This window comes from Sorex fumeus, unplaced genomic scaffold, assembly GCF_029834395.1.
Source record: "Sorex fumeus unplaced genomic scaffold, SorFum_2.1 ptg000127l, whole genome shotgun sequence".
In the NCBI taxonomy this organism is placed as follows: Eukaryota; Metazoa; Chordata; class Mammalia; order Eulipotyphla; family Soricidae; genus Sorex; species Sorex fumeus.
The window spans coordinates 304,099-331,403 of NW_026606184.1; the positions used below are offsets into that span (position 1 = coordinate 304,099).

General features: G+C 54.1%; 2 protein-coding genes and 1 pseudogene across 2 annotated transcripts; all 3 read right to left on the reverse strand.

Moving 5' to 3' along the window:
* Positions 1–262: 262 nt before the first annotated feature.
* LOC130045095 (intelectin-1a-like) lies at positions 263–4,489 on the reverse strand. The gene is made up of 8 exons (XM_056137820.1): positions 4,478–4,489; positions 4,283–4,346; positions 4,072–4,164; positions 3,424–3,671; positions 3,000–3,158; positions 2,538–2,658; positions 1,913–2,016; positions 263–415 (listed from the first exon to the last, which is right to left on the reverse strand). The coding sequence occupies exons 1-8, from the start codon at positions 4,487–4,489 to the stop codon at positions 263–265; spliced, it is 954 nt and encodes a 317-aa protein (XP_055993795.1).
* Positions 4,490–7,691: 3,202 nt separating this feature from the next.
* LOC130045096 (intelectin-1a-like) lies at positions 7,692–16,831 on the reverse strand. Its single transcript, XM_056137821.1, has 9 exons — positions 16,826–16,831; positions 13,452–13,556; positions 11,668–11,731; positions 11,457–11,549; positions 10,809–11,056; positions 10,393–10,551; positions 9,941–10,061; positions 9,358–9,461; positions 7,692–7,841 (listed from the first exon to the last, which is right to left on the reverse strand). Exons 1-9 carry the CDS (start codon positions 16,829–16,831, stop codon positions 7,692–7,694), a joined length of 1,050 nt encoding a protein of 349 aa, XP_055993796.1.
* Positions 16,832–18,466: 1,635 nt separating this feature from the next.
* LOC130045098 (intelectin-1-like) lies at positions 18,467–26,325 on the reverse strand (annotated as a pseudogene).
* Between the last annotated feature and the right edge of the window lie 980 nt (positions 26,326–27,305).

Below are 27,305 nucleotides of genomic sequence, written 5' to 3' on the forward strand. Positions count from 1 at the left end.
ATCACTTCTGGTGGTGCTTAGACCTTAACAGGCCACCAGGGATCACACCCAGTGTTGGCCATTTGCAAGGCAAGTGCCCTGCCCTTTGCACCCAGATATAAATTAATACCCCTTACACGTCACTTAATATGTACAAGATCACAAAGACACAAGAGCCAGGGTGAATGCAATTTATTGTCTTGTGCATCTGTAAACACACAGAAGCTGGTCCTCTTTGGATGGGATGCAGCTGGGCGTGGACACCAGGAGTGGCCAGGCACGGTCAGCGGTAGAAGAGCAGCACGGCCGCCTCGGTGATGGCGCGACTGTTGCTCCAATCTTTGTTAGTTCCGTATCCATTCCAGTCGAAGCTGGAGAAGTCCCCGCACTGCGTGGGGTCGCCCTGCGGGAAGTAGCCCCCTCCTCCGATGCAGTACTAGAAGCAAAGAGAGTATTGATAGCTCCCCTCTCTGGGCTGGGACCCCCCCCACCCCCGAATCCTTCTCCCCACAAGACTCAGGAGGCAGCTGCTGCTTCCTGCGTCCTTGAAGCCCTCTGCCCCTCACAGCTCCCGAAAGGGCCAGCCTGGGTGCTCCTCCCCAGGGCTCAGCCCCCCTCAACCTCAGCTGCTCTCAGCCTCCCCCTGCATGTCTGCACCCAGCTCGGACCCTGCCCATTGCCTGCCCCGCCACGAAGGCTCGCAGCTACCTAGCACAGTGAGGGACCCTTCCCTCACCTGCCCCTGCACTGAGCACCTGTCACTAACACAGGACATTGGTTGAATCCCAAACCTACCCAGTCATTTTAGTCTCTGCCACAGTGCCCTATGTCACACAGTGCCCAGAAGTGCTGATTCAGCATTTCGCAAGCCTCCTGATGTGGGGCCCTATCCCTTACCTGCCAGAAATGTTCCCTTACCCCGCACTCCTCCTGATCGATCATGATATACCCCGCAACATGGCAAACAGGTCCCTGATTTGTCACCAAGGTGGCCCTGATCCAGCTGTGCAAACAGGTCTCTGGACATGCCTTGTTCTGGTGCTCAGAGGTTGTTTCAACCAAGCCCTGCAGCCCCCAGCGATACCCCAAATCGAGAAGAGCTTGGGCACCTCCGCAAACCACCTCCCTTCAGACCCAGCGTGAAGAACGCGGTTCCCTGGCTCCAAGCCCTCTTCTTCCCCGACCCTGTTGGTCTCTGATACATCTCGACACCAACACAGTCCTCCCATCTGGACATCAGTGTGTGCCCTGGCCAGAGCCGGCAGCTCGGGGATTGAGCCAGTGTCTGTGCAGGTGAACCATCTGTTTGTGCTGAGACAGGGGACACGAGTGCCTGTGCATTCAGCGAAGCACTGACACTTTTGTCCCTAACTGAGGTCCCGGATGACTGACATGGAGCTTCCCTGTTCCTGGAGGAATCACTGCATGAGGGTGTGTGATGGGGGGCTGGAGCAATTACACAGCTGGTAGGGCATTTGCCTTGCATGCGGCCGGCCCAGGTTCGATTGCAAGCATCCCATATAGTCCCCTGAGCACCGTCGGGAGTAATTCCTGAGTGCATGAGCCAGGAGGAACCCCTGTACATTGCTGGGTGTGACCCAAAAAGAAGAAAAAAAAGGATGTGTGATGGGCACTGGGGAACTGAGGGAGATCCTGGAGCCAGGAAGGAAGCGGCTGTGAGAGCACACACACACACACACACACACACATTCACTCACACAAACAAACACATAAACACACTCACACACACTCTCACACACACACTACACACACACACATACTCACACACAAACACATACACACACTCACACGCAGATATCAAACACACAAGCATGAATTCATGGACACACATTCACAGTATTTACATACATGTACCCTTAGCATAGACATATATGCATGTACACGTGTGCACATGCTGATCACCCAAACTCACGTGTTCCGTGTTGCATCCGGTAACTCTCATCCCTGCACACAGGGCGTTGGTTGCTTTCTCATTGTTAAACACCCGGAATTGGATATATCCAGCATCAAATTCCTCTGGGAAAAAAGAGCAGAGGAGGGTCTCGCGTCAGTGCAGGGGGCCAAGGAGCCCCTTGACCGAGCAGGGAGATGGGAGCAGCCTCGTAGCAGCACCAGCCCGTGGCCCAGTCCTGCCACCGCCACCCGCTCCCTGGGGACCCTCAACGCGCCCTGAAATCTCTTTTCCCATTCAAGACTCTGTAGATTATTGTCCTGAAAGATCTGTCCTTGTGATAATTATTACAAAGAGCTGCTGTCCGTTCCTGAAGATGGAAAGTCTACATTAAATTGGCTGGGAGCAACCCACACTTCCTAACCCGCGTAGATGGTACCAGCGGGTTTATTCCCCGTGTGACAGCCTGTCAAGGGGGGTGAGTCCATCTGCTCACAGAGATTTCTCATCACGCTGCAGGGAGGAGTGAGAGCAGTTTCCAGACTAGAGACGGGATCAGGGGCGCGTTTGTCACGGCTGCTCTGCTCGGTTCCACGAACCACAGGACAAGGAGGCTTTATCCTCAGCATAAAATGCAAACACTCACTTTGGTTATTGCTGGAGTAGTAGGAGGCAGTTTTCTGGGGACTCCCAACGTCATACTCCACGGGAAAAGCAGGGCCGTTGTCGGTCCAGCACTTTCCGATGCCGTACTGGACGGGGTATTTCTGCAGGAACCACCAGGGTAAGTCAGAGCCGTCGGCCACATGTATGAGGGGCTGAGTCTCCCCACACCAGCCCCATGTCCCTACCCACCCCATCCCCGACGTCTCCTGAGACAATTTTCTGCCTGGCTCAGGTCGTAGGGGAGCAGCAGAGAAAGAGAAAAAGAGACACAGAGACACAGAGACACAGAGAGAGAGAGGGACAGAGATGAGTGTGGACAAACCCCCTGGACAATCCCGAGGAAAACCTTAATGACCGGACACAGAGCCAACTAATTCCTCACCCCAACCATTGGCGCTGCTGCATCCCCTGCAAAATAACGCCTCCAGCTGCACCCACATACCTGGTAGAGGCCAAACAGATTGTCACCGAATTTCCTGAAGAAGCCCGAGTAGGTGAAGTACCTCAGCAGGGAGCTGTTTCTCCAGGAAGTCAGAGGGGAATCGTTGGGGACATGCCAGATGGCCAGGTCCCCTGCTTGGATGTCGTAGTAGCCGGGGTTCTGCAAACCCCACAGAGCGGTGGTCAGAGACCCATGGCTATACCACAGCCTCATGGAGCCCAGAGCACCAGCAAGACAACTGGACACAGCACAGACCCACCAACCAGAGGACCAGGACCCCGCTCGCCCCAGGTCCCTGAGTCATGGAAGGAGAGGTCACTCAACACACAGAGGTCTCTCTGTCCACATGCCTCTGCCCATGCCCAGCCCATCTGCTAAAGCTGGGCCAGCCCGATGCTCCCAGTGCTGGCCGGCCGGGGCTCACCTTGTAGTCGTCGCTGGTGGCTGCCTCTGCAGACCCAAAGGTGTTGAAGTTGGCCCAGTTGTTTTCCCCTTTGGGGGTGTCTTTTCGGTTGCCCTGCTGGCTGGTCCAGCGGTCCCCTGGCGTGCACTTCCCATACATGTTGTTCTCATGCACGCTGGCCACCAGCGTCCAGCCGCCGCCATTTGTTTTCATGTCGCAGAAGGTCTGGTAGGTGAGCCCTTGCTCAGTGCGGAGTAAGTACAGGCCATCTGCAGGGGACAGCAGCACGGAGTCCTGGTCACCAACCCAAAACAGGGAGCCCGGGAGGTCCAGCACGGTTGGGCGTCCCTCGAGGGGATGTGTGCCCCGGGCCCCATCCCACTGCTGAGACAGTGCAGAGCCGATGCTCGAGACCGCCCTCCTGGCCAGCTTCCATGAACCCTCAGTATCTCTCTTTCAGGGTCCCCGTGTCCCCCAGGTTCCCCGACACTGGACACAACATCCCAGTGTACAGGGACAAATCTGCCAAACGGGGGTCCCAAAGCCTCGTCCCCTCAGAATCTCCTATATATCTGAATTGACGGGTGCTGGGTCCTCTGTGTCCACTGTGGCTGGGCTCCCGGGTCAGCCACATCCACTGTGGCTGCCGCAGGGCTGAGAATCAGTCACCTTCGGCTTCTGGATTCTTCTTCTGAATTTCCTTGCAACTCCGCGGCAAATGCTCGTGCCCATTCTCGGGCATGCTTGGAGTCGTGGCTGCTCCTGAAAGGGACATTCTCTGTCCATGGGGGCCCCACCTGCCCCCACCTGCCTGTCCAGCCCCCCTCCCTGCCTTGGCTTCTGCCCTGTCCACCCACTCCTCAGAGCCACCGAGACTCACCTGCACCCAAGGCCAAGGTGGCCACAGAGAGGAACAGCAGGCAGCAGTGCAGGGACATGGGCCTCTGAGGGGACAGGACACGGGTCAGTGGCCACCGCGCCCCACAGCTGAGCCAGCAGCCCCCTGGGACCCTCTGGAATCGGGCCCCCCAGCCCCACACCCCAAGGGGCATCTCCTGCTTTGACCCTCACACACCTGAGCTGCCATCTCTGTCCCCCGCAGGCGTGTCTGGTCTGAGCTCCTGGTCACCACGCAGAGGCGCGCCCTTCCTCCCGCACAGCCGAGCTCAGAGTCCTGGGACAGCGCGGACCTGGCCACCTTTATGGGTGCATCCCCCGAACCCCACCTCCTGGCCAAGCCCTCTGATGTCCTTTGAAGTCCCCGGGGGCCGCGAGGGACAAGCTCGGCCACCAGATGCCATCAAAGGGTGCTCGAGTGGGTCCCTGCCTGCTGGCACAGCCCCTAACACCTGGTCAGCGCTGACCCCTCCTGTCAGGGCAAATACTGCTGTGTTTGACTCACTTGATTCCTGCAGGGGTGAGGGGTGAGGGAGCCCACGTTCTGGGGGCACTCGACTTGTTCTATAGGGCATCTCTCTGCAACCTGGTGACCCCAGAAACCAGGTCCCTGTGTGCAAAACTCGTCCCACCCACGACCTCCCTTGATACCCCCACCCCCTGTCGTACCCTGCGACCTCAGAGCGGGCAGCGGGCGGCAGCCTCTGTTCCCAATGGTCCCTGGACCTTTCCCACCATATCAGCCCTGCCAGGCTCCAGGTCTCCATCTGTGTTTGCCCGTTTCTTTGTGGTGCTCATCGCATTGACTCTTTTTATTTTGAGGTGGATCACACCCAGAGATCCTCAGGGCTTCCTCCTGGCTCTGCACTCAGGAATCATTCCTGGCGCTGTTCAGAGGATCATCTGGGATGTGGGGAGCAAACCTGGGTCCGCCACAAGCCAGGAAGCGCCTCTGTCTATACTGTCTCTCCAACCCCCTCACTTTGTTAACTTCTGTATCGTAATTAGGTGGTTGGAATCCAGAGAAACCCCATCCCATGCTCACACACAGACACAATTTTCCTCTTAAGTAATGGTCCTATTCCTCCCCACACATGTGCTCAAAACTAGGTGGAATTCACCAAATTTTCCTTTAGCTCATTATTCAAGACAGTTGTGATTAACGGCCAAATTGTGTGAGTTTTATTTTACTTTTTAATATATTTTTGCCTTTTTAGGGTCATAACCCACGATGCTCATGGCTTATTCCTGGCTCTGCACACAGGACTTACTCCTCGCGGGGCTCAGGGGACCTTATGGGATGCTGGGGATCGAACCCGGGGTCGACTACATGCTAGGCAAATGCCCTCCCCGCTGTGCTATCGCTTGGACTACCAGAGTGTGTGTTTTAACAGATACACAAGATAGTGCTTCTGTACTGGAAATCATTTTCTTTCTTAAACTCATTGAACACCCAACATTGTTACATTTACATGAAATGTTCCAATAATCTCCTACTATTCACAAAAGATTTAGGTGTTTGGCAGGAAATGGAGCACTGTCTGTAAGCAGAGTCCTCCCTTGTTCATCGATTTGCTTGAGCGGGCCCAGTAAAGTCTCCATTGTGAGACTTGTTGTTACTGTGTTTGGCTTATCGATCGAATGTCACGGGGAACTTGCCAGGCTTTGCCGTGGAGGCGAGATACTCTCCGTAGCTTGCTGGTTCTCTGAGAGGGAGGGAGGAACCGAACTCGGGGCAGCAGTGTCAGCCACACGGTAGCAACGGTAGCACGGTCCTCCCGTTGTTCATCGATTTGCTCGAGCGGGCCCAGTAACATTGTGAGACTTGTTACTGTGTTTGGCATATTGAATACGTCACGGGTAGCTTGCCAGGCTTTGCTGTGGGGGCAAGATACTCTCGGTAGCTTGCTGGGCTCTTCAAGAGGGATGGAGGAATTGAACCCGGCTCGGCCAGGCCGGCTGCGCTCAAGGCAAATGCCCTACCACTGTGCTATCGCTCCAGCCCGCATGCAAGGCAAATGCCCTACCCACTGTGCTAGAGCAGGGAATAAAAGGAAAAGCAATTGTTACAAGTAAATAACAATTAAGTAACCATTCAGTAATTTAGTAACAATGTAGGTTGGTAAGAATTTAGTAACAATGTAGCAATGTCTTTCAGACTATTTGTTTTACCAAAGTCAGCAAACCACACTGCCGTTTCAGATACTTCTCTCTGTATTTTATGTCCGTGTTTATTCTGGGGAAAATTTGACTGAGAGCAAAGGCGGGTCAGGCCATACAGTGGGTGATCGTGTCTGTGATGTCCCCGGGGCCCTTGAGATGACAGGATTCCTTACCACAAACACCCGCCTGCTCCCCCGACTGCGCCCTTCAAAGGAGGCCAGATGCGCCTCTGGGAGGACCACGGTGCTGATGGTGGAGGCTGGGGTGAGAGGCGGGTCCGAGCGCAGAGGCTGGGGACCCCCAGGAAATCCTGACTCTCAGTCTCAGCCTGTCTTCCTGGGTGCAGATGGCACAGGGGGTAGCTGCCGACAGCCCAGTTCTTTGCTTTTTATCTGATTTTTTATTAAGTCAATTATTTTATGTCAGTTACCTCCAGGACAGAACTGGGGGGACAGGTCTGGGGGTGACAATGAAGCCACCCCTGCACTCAGCCCTGCAACTGGGGAGGGTATGGAGCAGTGCCATCCGTGGAACAGGATTCCCATGCGTGGGTCACTGTCTCCCGGCTTCTAGGAGCGCAGGTGGGTGCAGCATGGTCCCTGGCGGTGGGGCAGGGCTATGAGAGGAAGGGCCTGTAACCATGGGAATAGGACTCTGCAACATGAAGCAGTGAGGAAGTGTCCACAGTGACACCGCACAGTGCTCAAGTGATGGGTAACACAGTCTATGGGAGGGGGAAAAATCCTGGTTTTAATAGAACGTGGCTGGGAGGGTCCATGGCAGAGAATGTGTGAGGTCTGAGTTCCATCCAAAGAAAAACACACAAATACAAACACACGCACACACACACACACACACACACACACACACACACACACACAAACCACATAAATAATCACGATCCACAACACTCCTGTTTTTGACTTTGTTTTGTTTTGTTGCTTTGGGTCACATTGTCTATAATCAGAATCGCTCCTAGCGGTGCTCAGATCTTAAAAGGCTACCAGGGATCACACCCAGGTTGGCCATTTGCAAGGCAAGTGCCCTGCCCTTTGTACCCGGATATAAATTAATACCCCTTACACTTCCCTTAATTTGTACAAGATCACAAGACACAAGAGCCAAGGCGAATGCAATTTATTGTCTGGTGCATCTGTTTAACACACAGAAGCTGGTCCTCTTTGGATGGGATGCAGATCAGCGTGGACACCAGGAGTGGTCAGGCACGGTCAGCGGTAGAAGAGCAGCACGGCCGCCTCGGTGATGGCGCGACTGTTGCTGCGTCCAGTGTGAGCCCCGTACCCATCCCAGTCGAAGCTGGAGAAGTCCCCGCACTGCCTGGGGTTGCCCTGGGGGAAGTAGCCCCCTCCGATGCAGTACTAGAAGCAAAGAGAGTATTGAGGACTTCACGGCCCAGATCTGGCTCCCCTCTCTGGGCTGGGATCCCCCAGCCCCGAATCCTTCTCCCCACAAGGCTCAGGAGGGAGCTCCTGCTTCCTACGTCCTTGAAGCCCTCTGCCCCTCGCAGCGCCCAAAAGGGCCAGCCTGGATGCTCCTCCCCAGGGATCAGCCCCCCTCAACCTCCTGTTGGGGTTTGGCTCACCTGCTCCCGGCCTCCCCCTGAATGTCTGCACCCAGCTTAAGCCCTGCCCAGTGCCTGGTCCCCACGAGTGCTCAGAGCTACCTGAGGACAGTGAGGGACCCTATTCTCACCTGACTTGGGCCTCCTGTCACTGACACAGGACAGCGGCCAAGTCCCAAACACAGCCAGTCATTTTAGTCTTGGTCACAACCAGTGCCCCACGTCACACAGTGCCCAGAAGTGCTGATTCAGCAGTCTGCAGGCCCCCGGTGTGTGGCCCTATCCCTTACCTGCCACCAACGTTCCCTGACCCCTCATACATCCTGATCTATCATGATATTCCTCGCAATATGGCAAATGGGTCACTGATCCGTCACCAAGGCAGCCCTGATTCGGGGGTGCCAACTGGCCTTCTGGACAATGTCGTGTATTGCTCAGAGGTTGTTTCAACCAAGCCCTGCAGCCCGCAGCGATACCCCAAATCTAGCAGAGCTCAGGCATCTCTGCAAACTGCCTCCCCTCAGACCCAGGGTGGAGCGCTTGGTTCCTTGTCTCCAAGCCCTCTTCCCCCTGGCCCGGTTAGTCTCTGATGCATCTGGTGCCAACACAGTCCTCCCATCTCGACATCAGGGTGTGCCCTGGCCAGAGCCAGCAGCTCCGGGATTGAGCTCGAGTCTCTGCAGGTAACCCATGTTTGTGCTGAGACAGAAACACTAGTGACCGTGGATTCAGTGATGTGCTGACACTTTTGTCCCTAAATGAGGTCCCAGATAACCGTCATGGAGTTTCCCTGTTCCTGGAGGAATCACTGCAAGAGGATGTGTGATGGGGGGGACTGGAGCAATAGCACAGTGGGGAGGGCGTTTGCCTTGCACGCAGCCGACCCAGGTGTGATTCCCAGAATCCCATATGGTCCCTGAGCATTGCCAAGAGTAATTCCTGAGAACATGAGCCAAGAGCATTGTTGGCTGTGCCCCCCAAAAAAAGAAAAAAAAGGTGTGTGATGGGCACTGGGGAACGAGGGAGATCCCGGAACCAGGAAGGAAGTGGCTGTGAGAGCACACACACACACACACACACACACACACACATTCACTCACACAAACAAACACATAAACACACACTCACACACACTCACACACACACTACCCACACACATACTCACACACAAACACATACACACACTCACACAGAGATATCAAACGCACAAGCATGAATTCATGGACACACATTCACAGTATTTACATACATGTACCCTTAGCATAGACATATATGCATGTACACGTGTGCACGTGCTGATCACCCAAACTCACGTGTTCCGTGTTGCATCCGGTAACTCTCATCCCTGCACACAGGGCGTTGGTTGCTCTCTCATCATTAAACACCCGGAATTGGATAAATCCAGCATCAAATTCCCCTGTGGAGCAGAAAAGGGTCTCACGTCAGTGGAAGGAGCCAAGGAACCCCTTGACTGAGCAGGGAGACGGGAGCAGCCACGCAGTAGCACCAGCCTGTGGCCCAATCCTGCCACCCCCACCCGCCCCCGGGAGCCCCCAATGCACCCTGAAATCTCTTTTCCCATTCAAGACTCCGCAGATTATTGTCCTGCAAGATCTGTCCTTGTAATAGGACTGAGAGCTGCTGTCCGTTCCTGAAGATGAAAAATCTACACTAAGTTTCTAGGCTGGGAGCAACCCGCACTTCCTAACCCGCGTAGATAGCACCAGTGGGGTTATTCCTCGTTTGACAGCCTGTCAAGGGGAGTGAGTCCATCTGCTCGCAGAGATTTCTCATCCCGGTGAGGGTCAGGGGCGCGTTTGTCAAGGCTGCTCTGCTCCGTTCCACGAACTACAGAACATCTAGGCTTTATCCTCAGTATAAACAGCAAACACTCACGTTGGTTATCTCTGGAGTAGTAGGAGGCGGTTTTCTGGGGACTCCCATAGTCATAGTCCACGGGGATGGCGGGGCCATTGTCGGTCCAGCACTTTCCGATGCCATACTGGACGGGGTATCTCTGCAGGAGCCACCAGGGTGAGTCAGAGCCGTCGGCCACATGCACGAGGGGCTGAGTCTCCCCACACCAGCCCCATGTCCCTGTCCCACCCCATCCCTGACATCTCCTGAGACACTTCGTGCCTGGCTCAGATCTTAGGGGAGCAGCAGAGAGAGAGAAAGAGATAGAGAGAGACAGAGAGACACAGAGAGAGACAGAGAGATGATTGTGAACAGACCCCTGGACACTCCTGAGGAAAACCCTAGTGACCGGACACAGAGCTGACTCATTCCTCACCCCAAACATTGGCGTTTGACTCCCCAAAAAAATACCTCCAGCTGCACTCACATACCCGGTAGAGGCCAAACAGATTATGTCCGAATCTCTTCAAGAAGCCCGTGTAGGTGTAGTACCTCAGTAGAGACCTGCTCCTCCAGGAACTCAGAGGGGTATCGTTGGGGACATGCCAGATGGCCAGGTCCGCCGCCTGGATGTTGTAGTAGCCGGGGTTCTGCAAACCCCACAGAGCGGTGGTCAGAGGCTCATGGCCACACCCCACACAGCCTCATGGAGCCCAGAGCACCAGCAGGAGATCCTGACACAGCACAGACCCCTCAATCAGCAGACCAGGACCTCGCACACCCCAGGTCCCTGAGTCTCACTCAGGTCACAGAGGTCTCTCTGTCCACATGCCTCTGCCCATGCCCAGCCCATCTGCTAAAGCGGAGTCAGCCCGATGCTCCCATTGCCGGCCCAGCCGGGGCCCACCTTGTAGTCATCGCTGGTGGCTGCATGTGCAGAGCCAAAGGTGTTGTAGTTGGCCCAGTTGTTGTCCCCTTTGGGGGTGTCTCTTCGGTTGCCCTGCTGGCTGGACCAGCGGTCCCCCACCGTGCACCTCCCATTCATGTTGTTCTCATGAATGCTGGCCACCAGAGTCCAGCCACCGCCATTTGTTTTCATGTCACAGAAGGTCCGGTAGACGACCCCATCCTCAGTGCGGAGTAAGTACAGACCATCTGCAGGGGACAGCAGCACGGAGTCCTGGTCACCAACCCAAAACAGGGAGCCCGGGAGGTCCAGCACGGTTGGGCGTCCCTTGAGGGGATGTGTGCCCCGGGTTCCATCCCACTGCTGAGACAGTGCAGAGCAGATGCTCGAGACAGCCCTCCTGGCCAGCTTCCATGAACCCTCAGTATCTCTCCTTCAGGGTCCCCGTGTCCCCCAGGTTCCCCGAAACTGGACACAACATCCCAGTGTACAGGGACAAATCTGCCACACGGGGGTCCTGAAGCCTCGACCCCTCAGAATCTCCTGTATTTCTGAATTGACGGGTGCTGGGTCCTCTGTGTCCACTGTGACTGGGCTCCCGGGTCAGCCATGTCCACTGTGACTGCTGCAGGGCTGAGAATCAGTCACCTTTGGCTCTGGGATTCTTCTTCTGAATTTCCTTGCAACTCCGCTGCAAATGCTCGTGCCTGGTCTCGGGCATGCTTGGAGTCGTGGCTGCTCCTGAAAGGGACATTCTCTGTCCATGGGGGCCCCACCTGCCCCCACCTGCCTGTCCAGCCCCCCTCCCTGCCTTGGCTTCTGCCCTGTCCACCCACTCCTCAGAGCCACCGAGACTCACCTGCACCCAAGGCCAAGGTGGCCACAGAGAGGAACAGCAGGCAGCAGTGCAGGGACATGGGCCTCTGAGGGGACAGGACACGGGTCAGTGGCCACCGCGCCCCACAGCTGAGCCAGCAGCCCCCTGGGACCCTCTGGAATCGGGCCCCCCAGCCCCAAACCCTGAGGGGCAGCCCCTGCTCTGACCCTCACACACCTGAGCTGCCATCTCTGTCCCCCACAGGCGTGTCCGGTCTGAGCTCCTGGTCACCACGCAGAGGCGCGTCCTTCCTCCCGCACAGCCGAGCTCAGAGTCCTGGGACAGCGCGAATCTGGCCACCTTTATGGGTGCATCCCCCGAACCCCACCTCCTGGCCAAGCCCTCTGATGTCCTTTGAAGTCCCCAGGGGCCGCGAGGGACAAGCTCGGCCACCAGATGCCATCAAAGGGTGCTCGACTGGGTCCCTGCCTGCTGGCACAGCCCCTAACACCTGGTCAGCGCTGACCCCTCCTGTCAGGGCAAATACTGCTGTGTTTGACTCACTTGATTCCTGCAGGGGTGAGGGGTGAGGGAGCCCACGTTCTGGGGGCACTCGACTTGTTCTATAGGGCATCTCTCTGCAACCTGGTGACCCCAGAAACCAGGTCCCTGTGTGCAAAACTCGTCCCACCCACGACCTCCCTTGATACCCCCACCCCCTGTCGTACCCTGCGACCTCAGAGCGGGCAGCGGGCGGCAGCCTCTGTTCCCAATGGTCCCTGGACCTTTCCCACCATATCAGCCCTGCCAGGCTCCAGGTCTCCATCTGTGTTTGCCCGTTTCTTTGTGGTGCTCATCACATTGACTCTTTTTATTTAGAGATGGATCACACCCAGAATCCTCAAAGGTTCCTCCTGGCTCTGCACTCAGGAATCATTCCTGGCGCTGTTCAGAGGATCATCTGGGATGTGGGGAGCAAACCTGGGTCCGCCACAAGCCAGGAAGCGCCTCTGTCTATACTGTCTCTCCAACCCCCTCACTTTGTTAACTTCTGTATCGTAATTAGGTGGTTGGAATCCAGAGAAACCCCATCCCGTGCTCACACACAGACACAATTTTCCTCTTAAGTAATGGTCCTATTCCTCCCCACACCTGTGCTCTATACTAGGTGGAATTCGCTGAATTCCCCTTTGGCTCATCATACAAGACAGCTGTGATTAATGGCCAAATTGTGTGTGTTTTATTTTATTTTTAATATATTTTTGCCTCGGGGCTGGAGAGATGGCATAGAGGGTGGGGCGTTTGCCTTGCGCGCGGCCAACCCAGGTTCGATTCCCAGCATCCCATATGGTCCCCTGAGCACCGCCAGGAGTAACTCCTGAGTGCAGAGCCAGGAGTCACCCCTGTGTATCGCCAGGGGTGACCCAAAAAGCAAATATATATATATATATAATTGCCTTTTCGCAAAAATGTAGGCGTTTGGCAGGGAATAAAAGGAAAAACAGTTGTTACAATTAAGTAACATTAAGTAACCATTCAGTAATTTAGTAACAATGTAGGTTGGTAAGAACTTAGTAACAATGTAGCGATGTCTTAGGACTCTGTTTTACCATAGTCAGCAAACCACACTGACGTTTCATATACTTCTCTGTGTATTTTATGCCCGTGTTTATTCCGGGGAAGTTTAACTGAGAGCAAAGGCGGGTCAGGCCATATGGCAGGTGACTGTGTCTGTGATGTCCCCAGGGCCCTGAGGTGACAAGGTTCCTTATCACGGACACCCACCTGCTCCCCAGACCGCGCGCTTCAAAGGATGCTGGACGCACCTCTGGGAGGACCACGATGCTGATGGTGGAGGCTGGGGTGAGAGGCAGGTTGAGCGCAGAGCTGAGGACCCCCAGGGGACCCTGACTCTCAGTCAGCCTATCTTCCTGGGGTGCGGATGGCGCAGTTGATATCTGCTGATCACCCAATTCTTTGCTTTTGATCTGATTTTAAGTCAATTATTTTATTTCGGAGGTTCTGCCAGGTTAGTACTGGGGGGACAGGTCTGGGGGTGATAACGCCGCTGTCCCTGCACTCAGCCCTGCGACTTAGAAGGGATTTGGGGCAGCACCATCAGTGGAACAGGGTCACAATCTCCCAGCCTCTAGGAGCACAGGTGGGTGCTGCAGGGTCCCTGGGCGGTGGGAGAACCTTGCAGAGTATGGGGCGTGTTACCATGGGAACCAGAACACCCTCCCCCTCAATCCTAGGCTGTGAGCACCAGGAAGTCTTGCCTGGATGTGAGTTCAAAAACTATGGGTGTGCGTGCTTTTGGTGGTCCAAAACCAACTCCCCAGCTGGCCAACGGTGACAGAGGAAGGTTGGAAGGGCCACAGGCTGGTTGCTAATCAGTGACCCTTTATTCTTATCCTCTAAGTGTTAGTTATTAGTGAAGTGTGGAGGTACACATAGGCGGGGTTGAATATTATCACAACAATAAAGAGATGTGGGGGCTGGAGCAGTAACACAGCAGGTGGGGCATTTGCCTTGCATGCGGCCGACCTGGGTTCAATTCCTGGCATCCCATATGGTCACCTGAGCACCGCCAGGAGTAATTCCTGGGTGCGGAGCCAGGAGTAACACCTGTGCATCGCTAGGTGTGACCCAAAAGGCAAAAAATAAATAAATAAATAAATTGGGGCCGGAGTGATAGCACAGCGGGTAGGGCGTTTGCCTTGCACGTGGCTGACCCGGGTTCGATTCCCAGCATCCCATATGGTCCCCCGAGCACCGCCAGGATCAATTCCTGAGTGCATGAGCCAGGAGTAACCCCTGAGCATCGCCGGGTGTGACCCAAAAAGCAATAAATAAATAAATAAATAAATAAATGTGGGGCTGAAGGGATAGTACAGTGGGTAGGGCATTTGCCTTGCATGTGGCCAACCCGGGTTCGATCCCCGGCATCCCATATGGTCTCCCAGCACCACCAGGAGTAATTCCTGAGTGCAGAGCCAGGAGTAACCCCTGAGCATCACTTGGTGTGACCCCAAAAGAAAAAAAATAAACAGATATAAAATACTTCCTTCAGGGGAAGTTCTTCTAGGATTTTCGCTCAGGGACAAGATCTCATTTGGAGGTTCAGTACTCTAGATTAAAAGGAGGTTCGCTCAAGGGTGGGATTCATCTAAAGGTGTATTGCTTTCTGCTGAAAGTAGTCTATGGACCGAACATGATTGCCACCCAATGTCTCTTCTGCAGACCACAGCACCCAAAAGGAGAGAGAGAACAAAAGGGAGTGCCCTGCCACAGAGGCAGGGTGGGATGGGGGTTGGGGGGTGGGAGGGATACTGGGATTGGTGGGGGTGGAGAATGGGCACTGGTGGTGGGATGGGTACTCGATCATTGTATAACTGAAACCCAAGCACAACAACTTGTAAGTCTACAACTGTAAAAAAAAATAAAAGGGGTGGAAATACTTTAAAAGTAAGTCTAATGTGACCTGTGTTAAAAGCATAAATAAATATTCACAAGAAAGATATGAGGACTCCATTCTAAAGAGAAAGAATAAAACATGAGCTTAAGAAAAAAAATAACAGGGGCCGGAGTGATAGCACAGCGGGTAGGGCGTTTGCCTTGCACGCAGCCAACATGGCCGACACAGGTTCGATCCCCAGCATCCCATAGGGTCCCCCGAGCACCGCCAGGAGTGATTCCTGAGTGCAGAGCCAGGAGTAACCCCTGAGCATCGCCGGGTGTGACCCAAAATGCAAAAATAAATGAATAAAAGAACTTGAGGGGTTCAGGCTGATAGCATAGCAGTGACAGTGCTGGCCTTGCACGTGGCCGACCCGGGTTCGATTCCCAGCATCCCATAGGGTCCCCCGAGCACCGCCAGGAGTGATTCCTGAGTGCATGAGCCAGGAGTAACCTCTGAGCATCGCCGGGTGTGACCCAATAAAAGAAAATAATAATAATAATAATAAAGGTGCATTGCTTTCTCCTTCCTTAGCAAGTAATCCATTTATTTCTAGTCATTTTGTATGAACACAGTAAGACGTATGTTAAGCTTAAAGGGTGGCTCTCCTGGGGACATCTCGCTGGGGACATGTCCCAGAGCACAGTCTTCAGACCAGATCAGTCTTTTCTAACCCCAGCAGGGTCCTTCTTCAGTTACTTCTTTTTGGGTCATGACAGAGTTTGTTCCTTGACTGTGCTCTTAATTTATTATACTTCCTGTGACACTCAGCTTGTCCCTTTTCGATGCCAGGGTAGCTTACAACTTGACCTGGGTCCATTCAGGTCCTCACCAGGACCCTCTTTCTGGGGATGTTAGGAAGTAACTGCAACTGAGGCTTAAGTCAATTAAATATGACGAATGCCCAGGAGTAAATATTATTCAGATTCAATTAACTGCCAAGTTACAAAAGCATAGCATCTACTGTCTTCCTGTGTCTATGCAAAAAGGACATTGCTAAACCCTGCAGAGAACATAAAAGAAGGGAAAAGCCATATAGGGTTAATTAGTGCCTGACGGAATTGGGTGTGTGTGTGCCTTCGGAGCACTGTGGTGGGAGTAGTTCAATAAACCTAAGATCCCTGCGGAAGGAGCAAGGACAAACCAATGTTATCCAACACCTAGAGACACCCCACATTGCCTTGGTTATAGGTGACACAGTCCAGAGGAGAGGTAAAATCTTGATTTTAATAGAACATGGCTGGGAGGGGTCCATGGCAGAGAATGTGTGAGGTCTAAGTTCAATCCTTGGTAACACACACACACACAAATACACACACACACACAAAGTCCACACAAATAATCACAATCCACGACACTCCTGCTTTTGTTTTTTTGTTTGTTTTGTGTGTGTGTGTGTGTGTTTGCTTTTTCGGTCACACCCGGCGATACACAGGGGTTCCTCCTGGCTCTGCACTCAGGAATTAGTCCTGGCGGTGCTCAGGGCACCATATGGGATGCTGGGAATCGAACCAGGGTCGGCTACGTGCAAGGCAAATGCCCTTCCCGCTGTGCTATTGCTCCAGCCCCCTTGTTTTGGTTTTGTTTTCTTACTTCCAGTCACGTCGTCTGCACTCAGGATTCACTCCTGGTGGTGTTCAGACCATATGGGGTACCAGGGATCAAACCCAAGTTGGCCATATACAAGGCAAGTGTCCTACCCTTTGTATCATCTCTCCAGCCCAGGATTTAAATTAATACCCCCATGATGCCCCCAGCAGGTCAATCTGTACCTGTGAGGCGAGTGTATCAGCAGCCTGATGGCACCGTCAGGCTTTCAGGTACCCCCAAATTGTTGCTGTGCCTTTGGACAGACCCCAAAAACTTGGGGCAAAGTTTACCAAGAAAGTAAACACCCAAAAGTTAGGTATGTGGGAGACACACCCACAAACCACCTCCGGCTCAGCTATATAATTGGAGGCCTGGCCTCTCTGGTTCCTGATCGAACTGCTTAACGGCCATGATCCCAGAGACTCAGAAACGAATCTCGGAACCCAAAAGCTTTTGGCAGAAGTGCGTCCTGTTCCTGCAGTAGGTTACTGGGGCTGGGCCACTCCAGGTGGGAATAGGTTTCGTGCCTTGGCCTGTTCCCCTTGGTGGCCTGGTGACTGTCATTCTCCAGAGGCCACTGGACAGTCAGGTTTGGGCCTGCAGTGATGAGACACGCGGGGCCTCACCAGATGGGGGTGGAACCGGCCCTTTCCTCCCCATCCCAGCCAGACCTTGAGTCGCCACCTACGAACGGCCTCTCTGGCTCCTGATCAAGCTGATTAATGGCCCTAATCCCAGAGACTCAGAAACAAATCTCGAATCCCAGTGGCTTTTGGCAGAAATGCATCTGGACCGCATACACGGTCATGGCTCCAGAGGCAAAAGGACTTAATCCAGAGCCCGGCAGCTTGCGGCAGAAAAGCGAATGGACCATGCATTAAACTACAGCACCATGCCTCCCCGGGAGGGAAAGGGTGTTGCTCCCTTCCGCCTTTTCTCCCCTCTGGCAGCAAGGTGGCCACTGCCTCAGAGATTATAGGAAAGCCAGGTATGAGCTGGCGGTGACGGGGCAACTCTAGTCTCATGGGAAGGGGGGCAGTACCGGCTCATCCTTCACGCCCTACTGAGGTCCTGAGTTGCCCCCCACGAGTGGTTCTTCGGCACAGCCATAACACCAGATGCACAGAAACCAATCTCGTAATGATCTGGCTCTTTGCAGAAATCCAAAATCATTATATGATTCTCATAACCAGCTATAGAAAACAAAGTATTTCACAATGCCTTTTCAGCAATTCTGATTGTCGAGAGGGAAATTCTAAACAATAATGGTGCATCTTTTGTCGAAATAATGAATGTAATCAATGTAGAGAAAAGTTAAGTAGAAATCATCTGCCTCACAGGCATTGGGAGGGGTGGGAGGGGGGTATTTTGGGGTTCTTGGTGGGGAAAAATGAGAACTGGTGAAGGGAGAGGTGTTTTTTGATCATTGTATGACCGAGACTTAAACCTGAAAGCTTAGGAACTTTTCCCACGGTGATTCAATAAATAAATGTAAGATGAAAAATAAATAAATAAATAAAACTATGAAAAAAAAAAGAGTAAGGTGGAGTTCATGCCCAATTCAATCAGCTAACCAGTGGCTGAATAAATAGCAGTACTCCTACATAAAAAATAATAAAAATAATAAATTAATTAATAGCCCTACACTTCATTTAATTTGTACAAGATCACAAGACACCAGAGCCAGGGTGGATGCGATTTATTGTCTGATGCACCTGTTAACACACAGCAGCTGGTTCTCTGTGGCCGGGACGCAGCTCAGCGAGGACACGGGGGACTGGCCAGGCGCGGTCAGCGGTAGAAGAGCAGCACGGCGGCCTCGGTGATGGCTCGGCTGTTGCTGAAGCCTCGGTGCTTCCCGTATCTGTTCCAGTCGAAGCCGGAGAAGTCCCCGCACTGCCAGGGAGACCACTGGGGGAAGTAGCCCCCTCCTCCGATGCAGTGCTGGGGGCAGGAAGAGTTCCGTGAGGACTTGGCGATGCCCAGCGTGTGCCCCTGAAGCGCAGAGCGCTGGACCCCAGGTGGCAGTGGCCACCTGCTCACTGCCGCCCCCTCTCATCACGACTCTGTCACTGCATGCTGTCCATCACCTTGCCATCACCCTGCCCATCACCTCTGCTGGGTTGGAGGCTTCCTGTTCTTGTGGTAACGGACCCCTGCACCTCTGGCCTGGACATGCCACACACACACACACACACACTCACGCACACACAGCTCTCACATGTGCTCCTAGAAGCTGAGACCGTGATCCACAGGTGTGAACCTCTTTCGCTGGTATCACTGCCTGAAATCCACACACAGCAGGGGCAGGTGTAGGGGTCACTATGTCTCAGGACCCCCGTCTGCCGTCACCCCCAATCCCCATCCATTTCCCTCTCACTCTATGGGGTTCTTTTTTTGGGGGGTGTCACACCCGACATCTCATTATCTAGTTCTTACTCTAGAAAACCTGGCAGGCTACCCAAAATATCCTGCCCACACAGCAGAGTCTGGAAAACTCCCCGTGGCCTATTCAATATTCCATATGCCAATATTCAATATGCCAATATTCAATATTCAATATTCAATATGCCAAAAGCCAGTAAAAATATGCCAAAAGCCAGTAACAATGATGGGTCTCATTCTCCTGACCCTGAAAGAGCCTCGAATGTGGCACTTTTTAAAATCTCAGGGCTGGGACGAAGGAGACGTTACTGGAGCCTGCTCGAGGCAATTGATGAACAACAGGATGACAGTAATACAGTGATACCCGGTGATGCACAGGGGTTACTCCTGGCTCACGCACTCAGGAATTACTCCTGGCGGTGCTCAGGGGACCGTATGGGATGCTGGGAATTGAACCCGGGTTGGCCGCGTGCAAGGCAAATGCCCTACCCGCTGTGCTATCGCTCCAGGCCCTCTATGGGGTTCTCTTGATCCACCCCCACATCCCACCTCTTTGTGGTACTTCTGAAATAAAGGAATTTACTTAGATATACAACAAGTCTCAAAATGGAGATGTTACTGGGCCCGCTGGAGCAAATTGATGAACAACGGGAGGACCGTGACAATGACAGTGACTTAGATACGAACCCAGAGCTTGCAGAGGAAAGAACCTGGCACGCCAACAGTGACAGAAGCTGCGACATTTGCATGCACCAGGCAGGAACTACACATATACACGTGCACGCACGTATGCACACAGAGTCACCACCACGCATGCGCCCAGATACACGCACACACATGTGCTCAGGCTGACTTCCCCACGACTCACGTGTTCCGTGTTGCATCCGGTAACTCTCATCCCCGCACACAGAGCGTTGGTGGCTCTCTCGTTATTAAACACCCGGAATTGGACAAAGCCCGCCTTAAATTCCCCTGGGGAGGAAGAGCAGAGAGAGATCCCAGGAAAATGCAGGAAGTCAAAGAGTTTATTTCACTAGCAGGGAGATAGAAGCAACCATGGAGCCAACGCCGCCCTCCCCTGCTCCCTGGGGACCCCTAACATTCTCCTGCAAGCTCTCTTTCCCCAGCAAAGATTTCTCCTCCGTGGATTATTGTAGCACTGTAGCACTGTCCTCCCATTATTCATCAATTTGCTCGAGCGGGCACCAGTAACGTCTCCATAGTGAGACTTGTTGTTATTGTGTTTGGCATATCGAATACATCACGGGTAGCTTGCCAGGCTCTGCCATGCGGGCGGGATTCTCTTGGTAGCTTGCCGGGCTCTCCGACAAGGGCGGAGGAATCGAACCCGGGTCGGCTGCGTGCAAGGCAAAAACGCCCTACCCACTGTGCTATCGCTCTCCTTCATGGATTACTATAAAGACCCAAACAATCCACTTCCACTTTAAGAAAATAAAAGGACACACAGTACATTGCTATCAGCTGCTTCTGGTTCTAGCTAGTTCCATCCGAACTGAGCCGAGATTCAAAGCTTGGAGTTTGGAGCCAGAGATGGGATGACCTGCCCGGCAGGCAGCTCCCAAAAACCAGCGGAAAACGAAGCTTCAGAGAAGTGGGGGAGACTCAAGTGATGTCCGGGGACCCAGCGGAGCTCCTGAACCCAGGACTGAGCCTGGTTACAGGTGAGACCTCCATGTTCTAGAATGTTGGCGGGTAGGGACGGTGCGTTTGCAGCCAGCTGGTGCGAGAACACAGGAGCTGAAATTTTTGAGTATGAGCTCTTGCAGGGCTGGAGCGATAGCACAGCGGGTAGGGTGTTTGCCTTGCACGTGGCTGACCCGGGTTCGATTCCTCCACCCCTCTCGGAGACCCAGCAAGCTACCGAGAGTATCACGCCCGCACGGCAAAGCCTGGCAAGCTACCCGTGACATATTCAATATCCCAAACACAATAACAACAAGTCTCACGATGGAGACGTTACTGGACCAGCTCCAGCAAATCAATGAACAATGGGAGGACAGTGCTACAGAGCTTCACTGATATCTTCAAAGCGGGGTTTGGACCACTTCGAGGACATGAGCACGTTTGGAGGATGTGCCCAGGTTTCCAAGGTGACCAGTGGGACTAGGACCATCTCCAGGATATCCCGGATACCATCCATGGTTAAATCACATCACCCAGGGGCTGGAGCAACAGCACAGCAGGGAGGGCGTTCACCTTGCGCGTGGCCAACCCAGGTTCGATTCCCAGCATCCCATAGGGTCCCCTGAGCACCGCCAGGAGTAATTACTGAGCACAGAGTCAGGAGGAACCCCTGAGCATTGCTGGGTGTGGCCCAAAAAGAAAAAAAATCATGTCACCCAGACTCAACTGCCCCTGGGCAGCTCCCGTTCTTTGGAGTTAGAACAAAGTGTTTGAAACGTGGGCTGCAGAGGGTCACGGGGCTCCCCCAACAGTGCTCCCTGGCCAATAAACACCAGGAAAGCCTGGTTTAGCACGGCAAGGAGGAGGAAGATAAGTGAACTTCATGGGATCCTCACGACAATCAGATGCACACACTAGAGACAGGCACATGGCACATTGGTAAATGCTAATGGCTGTCGCTCTGCTCAGTTCCACGTCCCCCTGGTTTATTCTCACGTGCACGGGCAGCAAATACTCACGTCGACCACGGGGGGAGTAGTAGGAGGCGGTTTTCTGGGCGTCTCCATAGTCATAGACCACAGGAATGGCGGGGCCGTTGTCATGCCAGCACCTGCCGATGCCATACTTGACGGGGTGTCTCTGCAGAAGCCACCAAGGTGAGTCAGAGTCATCGGTCACATGTACCAGGGACTGAGTCTCCCTACACCAGCCCCTGTCCTGGTCTCCCCTTCCCGCTGTCCCTTGGATACTTCCCCGCCTGGCTCAGTTCTTAGGGGAGCAGCAGAGAGAAATTACGACAGACCAGGGGGACAGACCCCAGTGACCCCGAGTGACCAGGTTCGGAGCTGAACGCTTCCTACTCCAAGTATTGGCTCTTGCATACTGCCAGCAGTACCACGTACCTGGTAGAGGCCAAACAGGTTGTGTCCGAGAGTCTGGAAGAATCCATTGGTGGTGCCGGTACCTCAGTAGAGCGCTGTCTCGCCACCTGTGTTCAGGCGTCCTGTTAGGAACGTGCCAAATGGCCAGGTCCCGTGCATGGATGTCGTAGTAGCCGGGGTTCTGCAAATCACACAGGGTTGTGTTGAGATGCCCCTGACCACAGCCCACACAGCCTCCTTGAGCCCAGAGCACCAGCAGGGCAGCTGGACACAGCACCGACCCCCCAAAAAAAACATCAGGACAGCTCCCCACACACCCCAGGTCTCTGAGTCAAGGCATGAACGGTCACTCAGATATGAAGGTTCTTGTCCACGTGCCTCGTGCCATGCCCAGCCCGGCCGAGGGCCCACCTTGTAGTCGTCGCTGGTGGCTGCCTCTGCAGACCCAAAGGTGTTGTAATTGGACCAGTTTTCGTCCCCTGCGGGGCGCCTTCTTTTGTTGCCTGCTGGCTAGACCAGCGGTCCCCCGCGGTGCACTTCCCAGCCATGTGGTTCTCATGCACGCTGGCCACCAGCGTCCAGCCACCACCATTGGTCCTCATGTCGCAGAAGGTCTCATAGATGACTCTCTTCTTGGTTTGGAGGAAATACAGGCCAGGACCCTCCTAGGGCCACTGTCTGCCCAGGACCCTCCTAGGGCCACTTTTGAGTGGACATGAGGCCCTGGTGCCTGCTCCCTCTGCAGAGGCAGTGTAGAGTAGATGGTCCAAGCAGAGACCCCTCCCTGGAAGTGTCCCCAAAGTGACCACCACGACCTTCCAGACAACGGTTGGCAAAGCCTCATTTCCCGAGAACACCCAAGGTTCCTGAGTCACCCTAATGTCCATGGGATCTGCCTGGCCATAGTGGCTGTATAGTGGGGTTCTGACCTTGGGGTTCCCACTCACTCTTTCTTTTTTCTTTTGTTTGTTTGGTTTGGTTTTTGGGTCACACCCAGCAATGCACAGGGGTTCCTCCTGGCTCTGCACTCAGGAATCACTCCTGGCAGTGCTCGGAGGACCCTATGGGATGCTGGGACTCGAACCCAGATCGGCTTTGTGCAAGGCCTACGCCCTCCCCGCTGTGCTATCGCTCCAGCCCCCACCGCTCACCCTTTGCATTGGGGCAGTTGTCCTTGATTTCCTTGCAGGTCTGAGGCAGCAACGGACTGTGAGAGGAGCAGTTGGTCTCAGGGGGCCACTTCGCGCGGGCAGCTGGGGACGGGAAGAACCTCAGAGCCCTGAGCAGCAAATGCCCTGACCCCTGACCCCCGACCCCACCCAGATCTCCTTCTCCCTGTGTCTCCCTGACCGCATCTGAACAGGCAGCCCCAAGTAGGCCTGGACCTGTCCAACCTGAGGCCCCCATGAGGAAGAACAAAAGGATGTCCCTGGACCCCCGCTGACCCCACCCAGGTGTCCTGAGCTAATCCCGGGGGCCCGGTCACCTCCGTAGTAGCCTCCTTCTGGAATTTCTGACTCCTCTGCCAGGGGCCCTTGCCCTGTCCCCCCACACACAGACTCACCGGTGGCCCCGGTCAAGGAGGCCACCGAGAGGAACAGCAGGCAACAGTGCAGGGACATGAACCTCTGTGGGAACAGGACACCGGTCAGTGGCCCCCAAGCCCCACATCTGAGCCAGCAACCCCCAGGGACCCTCTGGAATCGAGTCCCCCAGCCCCACACCCCAAGGGACAGCTCCCGCTCTGACCCTCAGACACCTGAGCTGCCATCTCTGTCCCCCGCAGGCGTGTCCGGTCTGAGCTCCGGTCACCACACAGAGGCGCGTCCTTCCTCCCGCACGGCCAAGCTCAGAGTCCTGGGACAGCACAGGGCCCGGCCGCCTTTATGGGTGCAGCCCGGCCAAGCCCCAGCTCCTCTGATGTCCTTTGAAGGCCTGGCGGCCGCAAAGAACAAACTTGCCCACCAGATGCCATCAAAGGGCTTAGGGGGGAGGCTGGAGCCATAGCACAGCGGGGAGGGCGTTTGCCTTGCACGCGGCCGACCCGGGTTCGATTCCCAGCATCCCATATGGTCCCCTGAGCACTGCCAGGAATAACTCCTGAGTGCAGAGCCAGGTGTAACTCCTGTGCATAGCTGGGTGTGACCCAAAAAGAAAAAAAAAGGGGGGGGCTTAGGGGGAGTTCCAGCCTGCCGGCACAGCCCCTGGCAGGAACCCCACGTTGCAGCCTTCACAGCTACAACTGCTGTCCAGGGTTCGGGGAAAGCCCAGCGTCGGGCAGCCTCTGTGAGCCCAGGTCACTTCCTTCTCATGGTCAATTTGTTTTTCCCTTTGGTCGTTGCAGTGCTGGTGGCTGAACTCAGTCTCAGACACTGGATGGTCTCCCCTCGGCCACATCAGTGCTCGATTTTCCATGTTTGTGATAGTTTTGGTCATTTCTTGTCTTCTTGTTGAGTTGTTTTGCTTTCTTTGTTTTGGGGGCCCCAATTTGCGGTGCTCAGGGCTGACTCCTCACTCTGTGCTCAGGGGTCACTCCTGGTGGGCTCGGAGGACCCTATGTGGTGCCAGGGGTCAAACTCGGGCCAGACATGAGCAAAGCAAGTGCCCTATACCCACTAAACTATCTTGAAATAAAATACTTGTTTTTTTATTATTGTTATTGTAGCACTGTCCTCCCGTTGTTCATCGATTTGCTCCAGGGGTCCAGTAACGTCTCCATCATGAGACTTGTTGTTACTGTGTTTGGCATATCGAATACATCACGGGGAGCTTGCCAGGCTTTGCTGTGCGGGTGAGATCCTCTCGGTAGCTTGCTGGGCTCTCCGAGAGGGGCGGAGGAATCAAACCCGGCTCGACCAGGCTGGCTGCGCGCAAGGCAAACGCCCTACCGCTGTGCTATCGCTCCAGCCCATTATTGCTGTTGAAAATAAAATTTTAGTGGGAACACATTCTACAGGTATTCCCCAATGTGAAATATTTCTCAAACTACCGTGGTCACATCGGCATAGGGGAAAAAAAGCACCGAGTGACGCTGAAGCAATAGCACAGGAGGGAGGGCGTTTGATTTGCACGCGGCCGACCCGGGTTCGATTCCCAGCATCCCATATGGTCCCCTGAGCACCATCAGGAGTGATTCCTGAGTGCATGAGCCAGGAGTCAGCCCTGAGCATCGCCGGGTGGGACCTAAAAAGAAAAAAAAAACTAAAAAATGAAAATATATAAAAAAAAAATTCCCCCACCCGGGTCTAAGCTATAGGACAGCGGGTAGGGCATTTGCCTTGCACGCGGCCGACCCGGGTTCGATCCCCGGCATCTCATAGGATCCCCCCCAGCATCACCAGGAGTGATTCCTGAGTGCAGAGCCTGGAGGCAGCCCTGAGCATCGCCGGGTGTGACCTAAAAAGGAAAAAAAAGGTACCAAGTATGGGGTTGGAGAGGATTCAGCAGGAAAGACACAGCTGCGTGTGCTCTGAGCACTTTGGGAGGAGCAACCTGGGCTGAGCCCGCCTCTGGCAGCTGCTGACGGGGGGCGGGTCATCTGTGGATCCTGGATGACCATTTGCCAAGGGTCACCGATATCAGCCGACCAGGAAGAAGCGCCCGATCAATTCCCTTGGTTTTCACTTTGTCCTTTGCGACCGAGTCATCCCAGGAGGCTCAGCAGATGATATTTATACACTTTATTTGCAAAGTTTCTGTTCCACTTCAAGGAAATATCTTCCTCTATGAAGCCAGGGGGAAGAAACGGGGGTGGGAGCATTGAGTCTGAGCCCCCCCCCCCAACCCCCCGGCAACACAGACTCAGAGAAAGCATGAACGCTAGTGGCGTGGTTTGGGTGGACCCGCTGGTCTGTGTACTCTGGGGACCCATCCAAGTCCTGCTTCTGGGCAAGCGTGAGGTGCGGATGCCCCAGGAAGTGGAATACACAGCATCTGTCCTGTCTGCAAAAATCAGAGCCACATTTCCAAGCCCGAAGTGTCCCTGCATTGATGACACTTAACTGCTCGCTCTTGGCCAAGCAAAAGGCCCGTGATCTTTCCCGGCCCCTGCGCAGAAGACCAAGACCCCGAACCCACCCCCGGGGGACAGAGGCAGGTAAGAGAGTCAGCGAGGCGGGGGGCTGCCCTCCAGGAATACACTCCCCAAATCTCACCTGTCACCTTCAAGCTTCCTGCCTCTCCTGGGCACAGAGGATAGCACCTTGTTACCCCTTCCTGGTAGGACTGGAAGCCTCTCATTTTGGAGACCCCCAGCCCACCCCACCCTGCCTGCTCTGGAGAAAGGCAGAAGCCCCTTAGGGCTGGGGAATCTGGCTGTGCCCCCCATAGAAGCTTGCTCTGCACAACCTTGCCAATAGCATGTATGCATTCCCAACCTTTTTTTAATTTAATTTTGGCTTTTGGGTCCCACCCGGCGATGCTCAGGGGTTCCTTCTGCTTCTGCACTCAAGAATCACTCCTGGCGGTGCTCGGGGGACCATATGGGATGCCAGGGATCGAACCCGGGTCGACCGCATCCAAGGCCAATGCCTCCCTGCTGAACTGTCTAGTTCTGTGACTCTATTATTGTTATTATTATTATTATTATTATTATTATTTTGGCTTTTGGGGTTCCACCCGGTGATGCTCAGGGGTTCCTCCTGCTTCTACACTCAGGAATCACTCCTGGCAGTGCTTGGGGGACCCTATGGAATGTCGGGGATCGAACCTGAGTCGGCCGTGTGCAAACCAAACAATCACCCTCCCCACTGTGCTATCTATCACTTTGGCCTCCAACTTGTTATTTTTAATTGGGGGAAAAAGGGTTTGCGGCCACACCGAGGTAAAGGCTGGCTCCAAACTCAGGCATTACTACTCATTGCTGTGCTCAGGGGACCATAGGGGATGCTGGGAATCGAACCCATATCAGCCACATGTAAGCGCTATTTTATTTTTCTGTTTTAGAGCTTGTTCTTTTTTTTAATTTTTATTAGTGAAACGCCATGAAGTACAGTTGTAGACTTACAAATTTTTGTGCTTGGGTTTCACTTGTACAATGATCGAGCACTGCCGTATAAGTACCGCGCGCTAACCCATTGCAACCGAGAGTATCTCGCCCGCACGGCAGAACCTGGCAAGCTCCCCGTGACGTACTCGATATGCCAAACACAGTAACAACAAAGTCTCCAGTGGAGACGTTACTGGGCCCGCTCGAGCAAATCGATGATCAACTTTACTTA

What these genes read in the sequence shown, in the direction of transcription:
- LOC130045095 (XM_056137820.1), bottom strand. An exon ending in CTACTCCAGCAATAACCAAA is followed by an intron (nt 2,017 to 2,537) that starts GTGAGTGTTTGC and finishes CTTTTTTCCCAG; the next exon opens with AGGAATTTGATGCTGGATAT. An exon ending in CCGGATGCAACACGGAACAC is followed by an intron (nt 416 to 1,912) that starts GTGAGTTTGGGT and finishes CTTTGCTTCTAG; the next exon opens with TACTGCATCGGAGGAGGGGG.
- LOC130045096 (XM_056137821.1), bottom strand. An exon ending in GAAGAATCCCAGAGCCAAAG is followed by an intron (nt 11,057 to 11,456) that starts GTGACTGATTCT and finishes TGTCCCCTGCAG; the next exon opens with ATGGTCTGTACTTACTCCGC. An exon ending in CTACTCCAGAGATAACCAAC is followed by an intron (nt 9,462 to 9,940) that starts GTGAGTGTTTGC and finishes TCTGCTCCACAG; the next exon opens with GGGAATTTGATGCTGGATTT.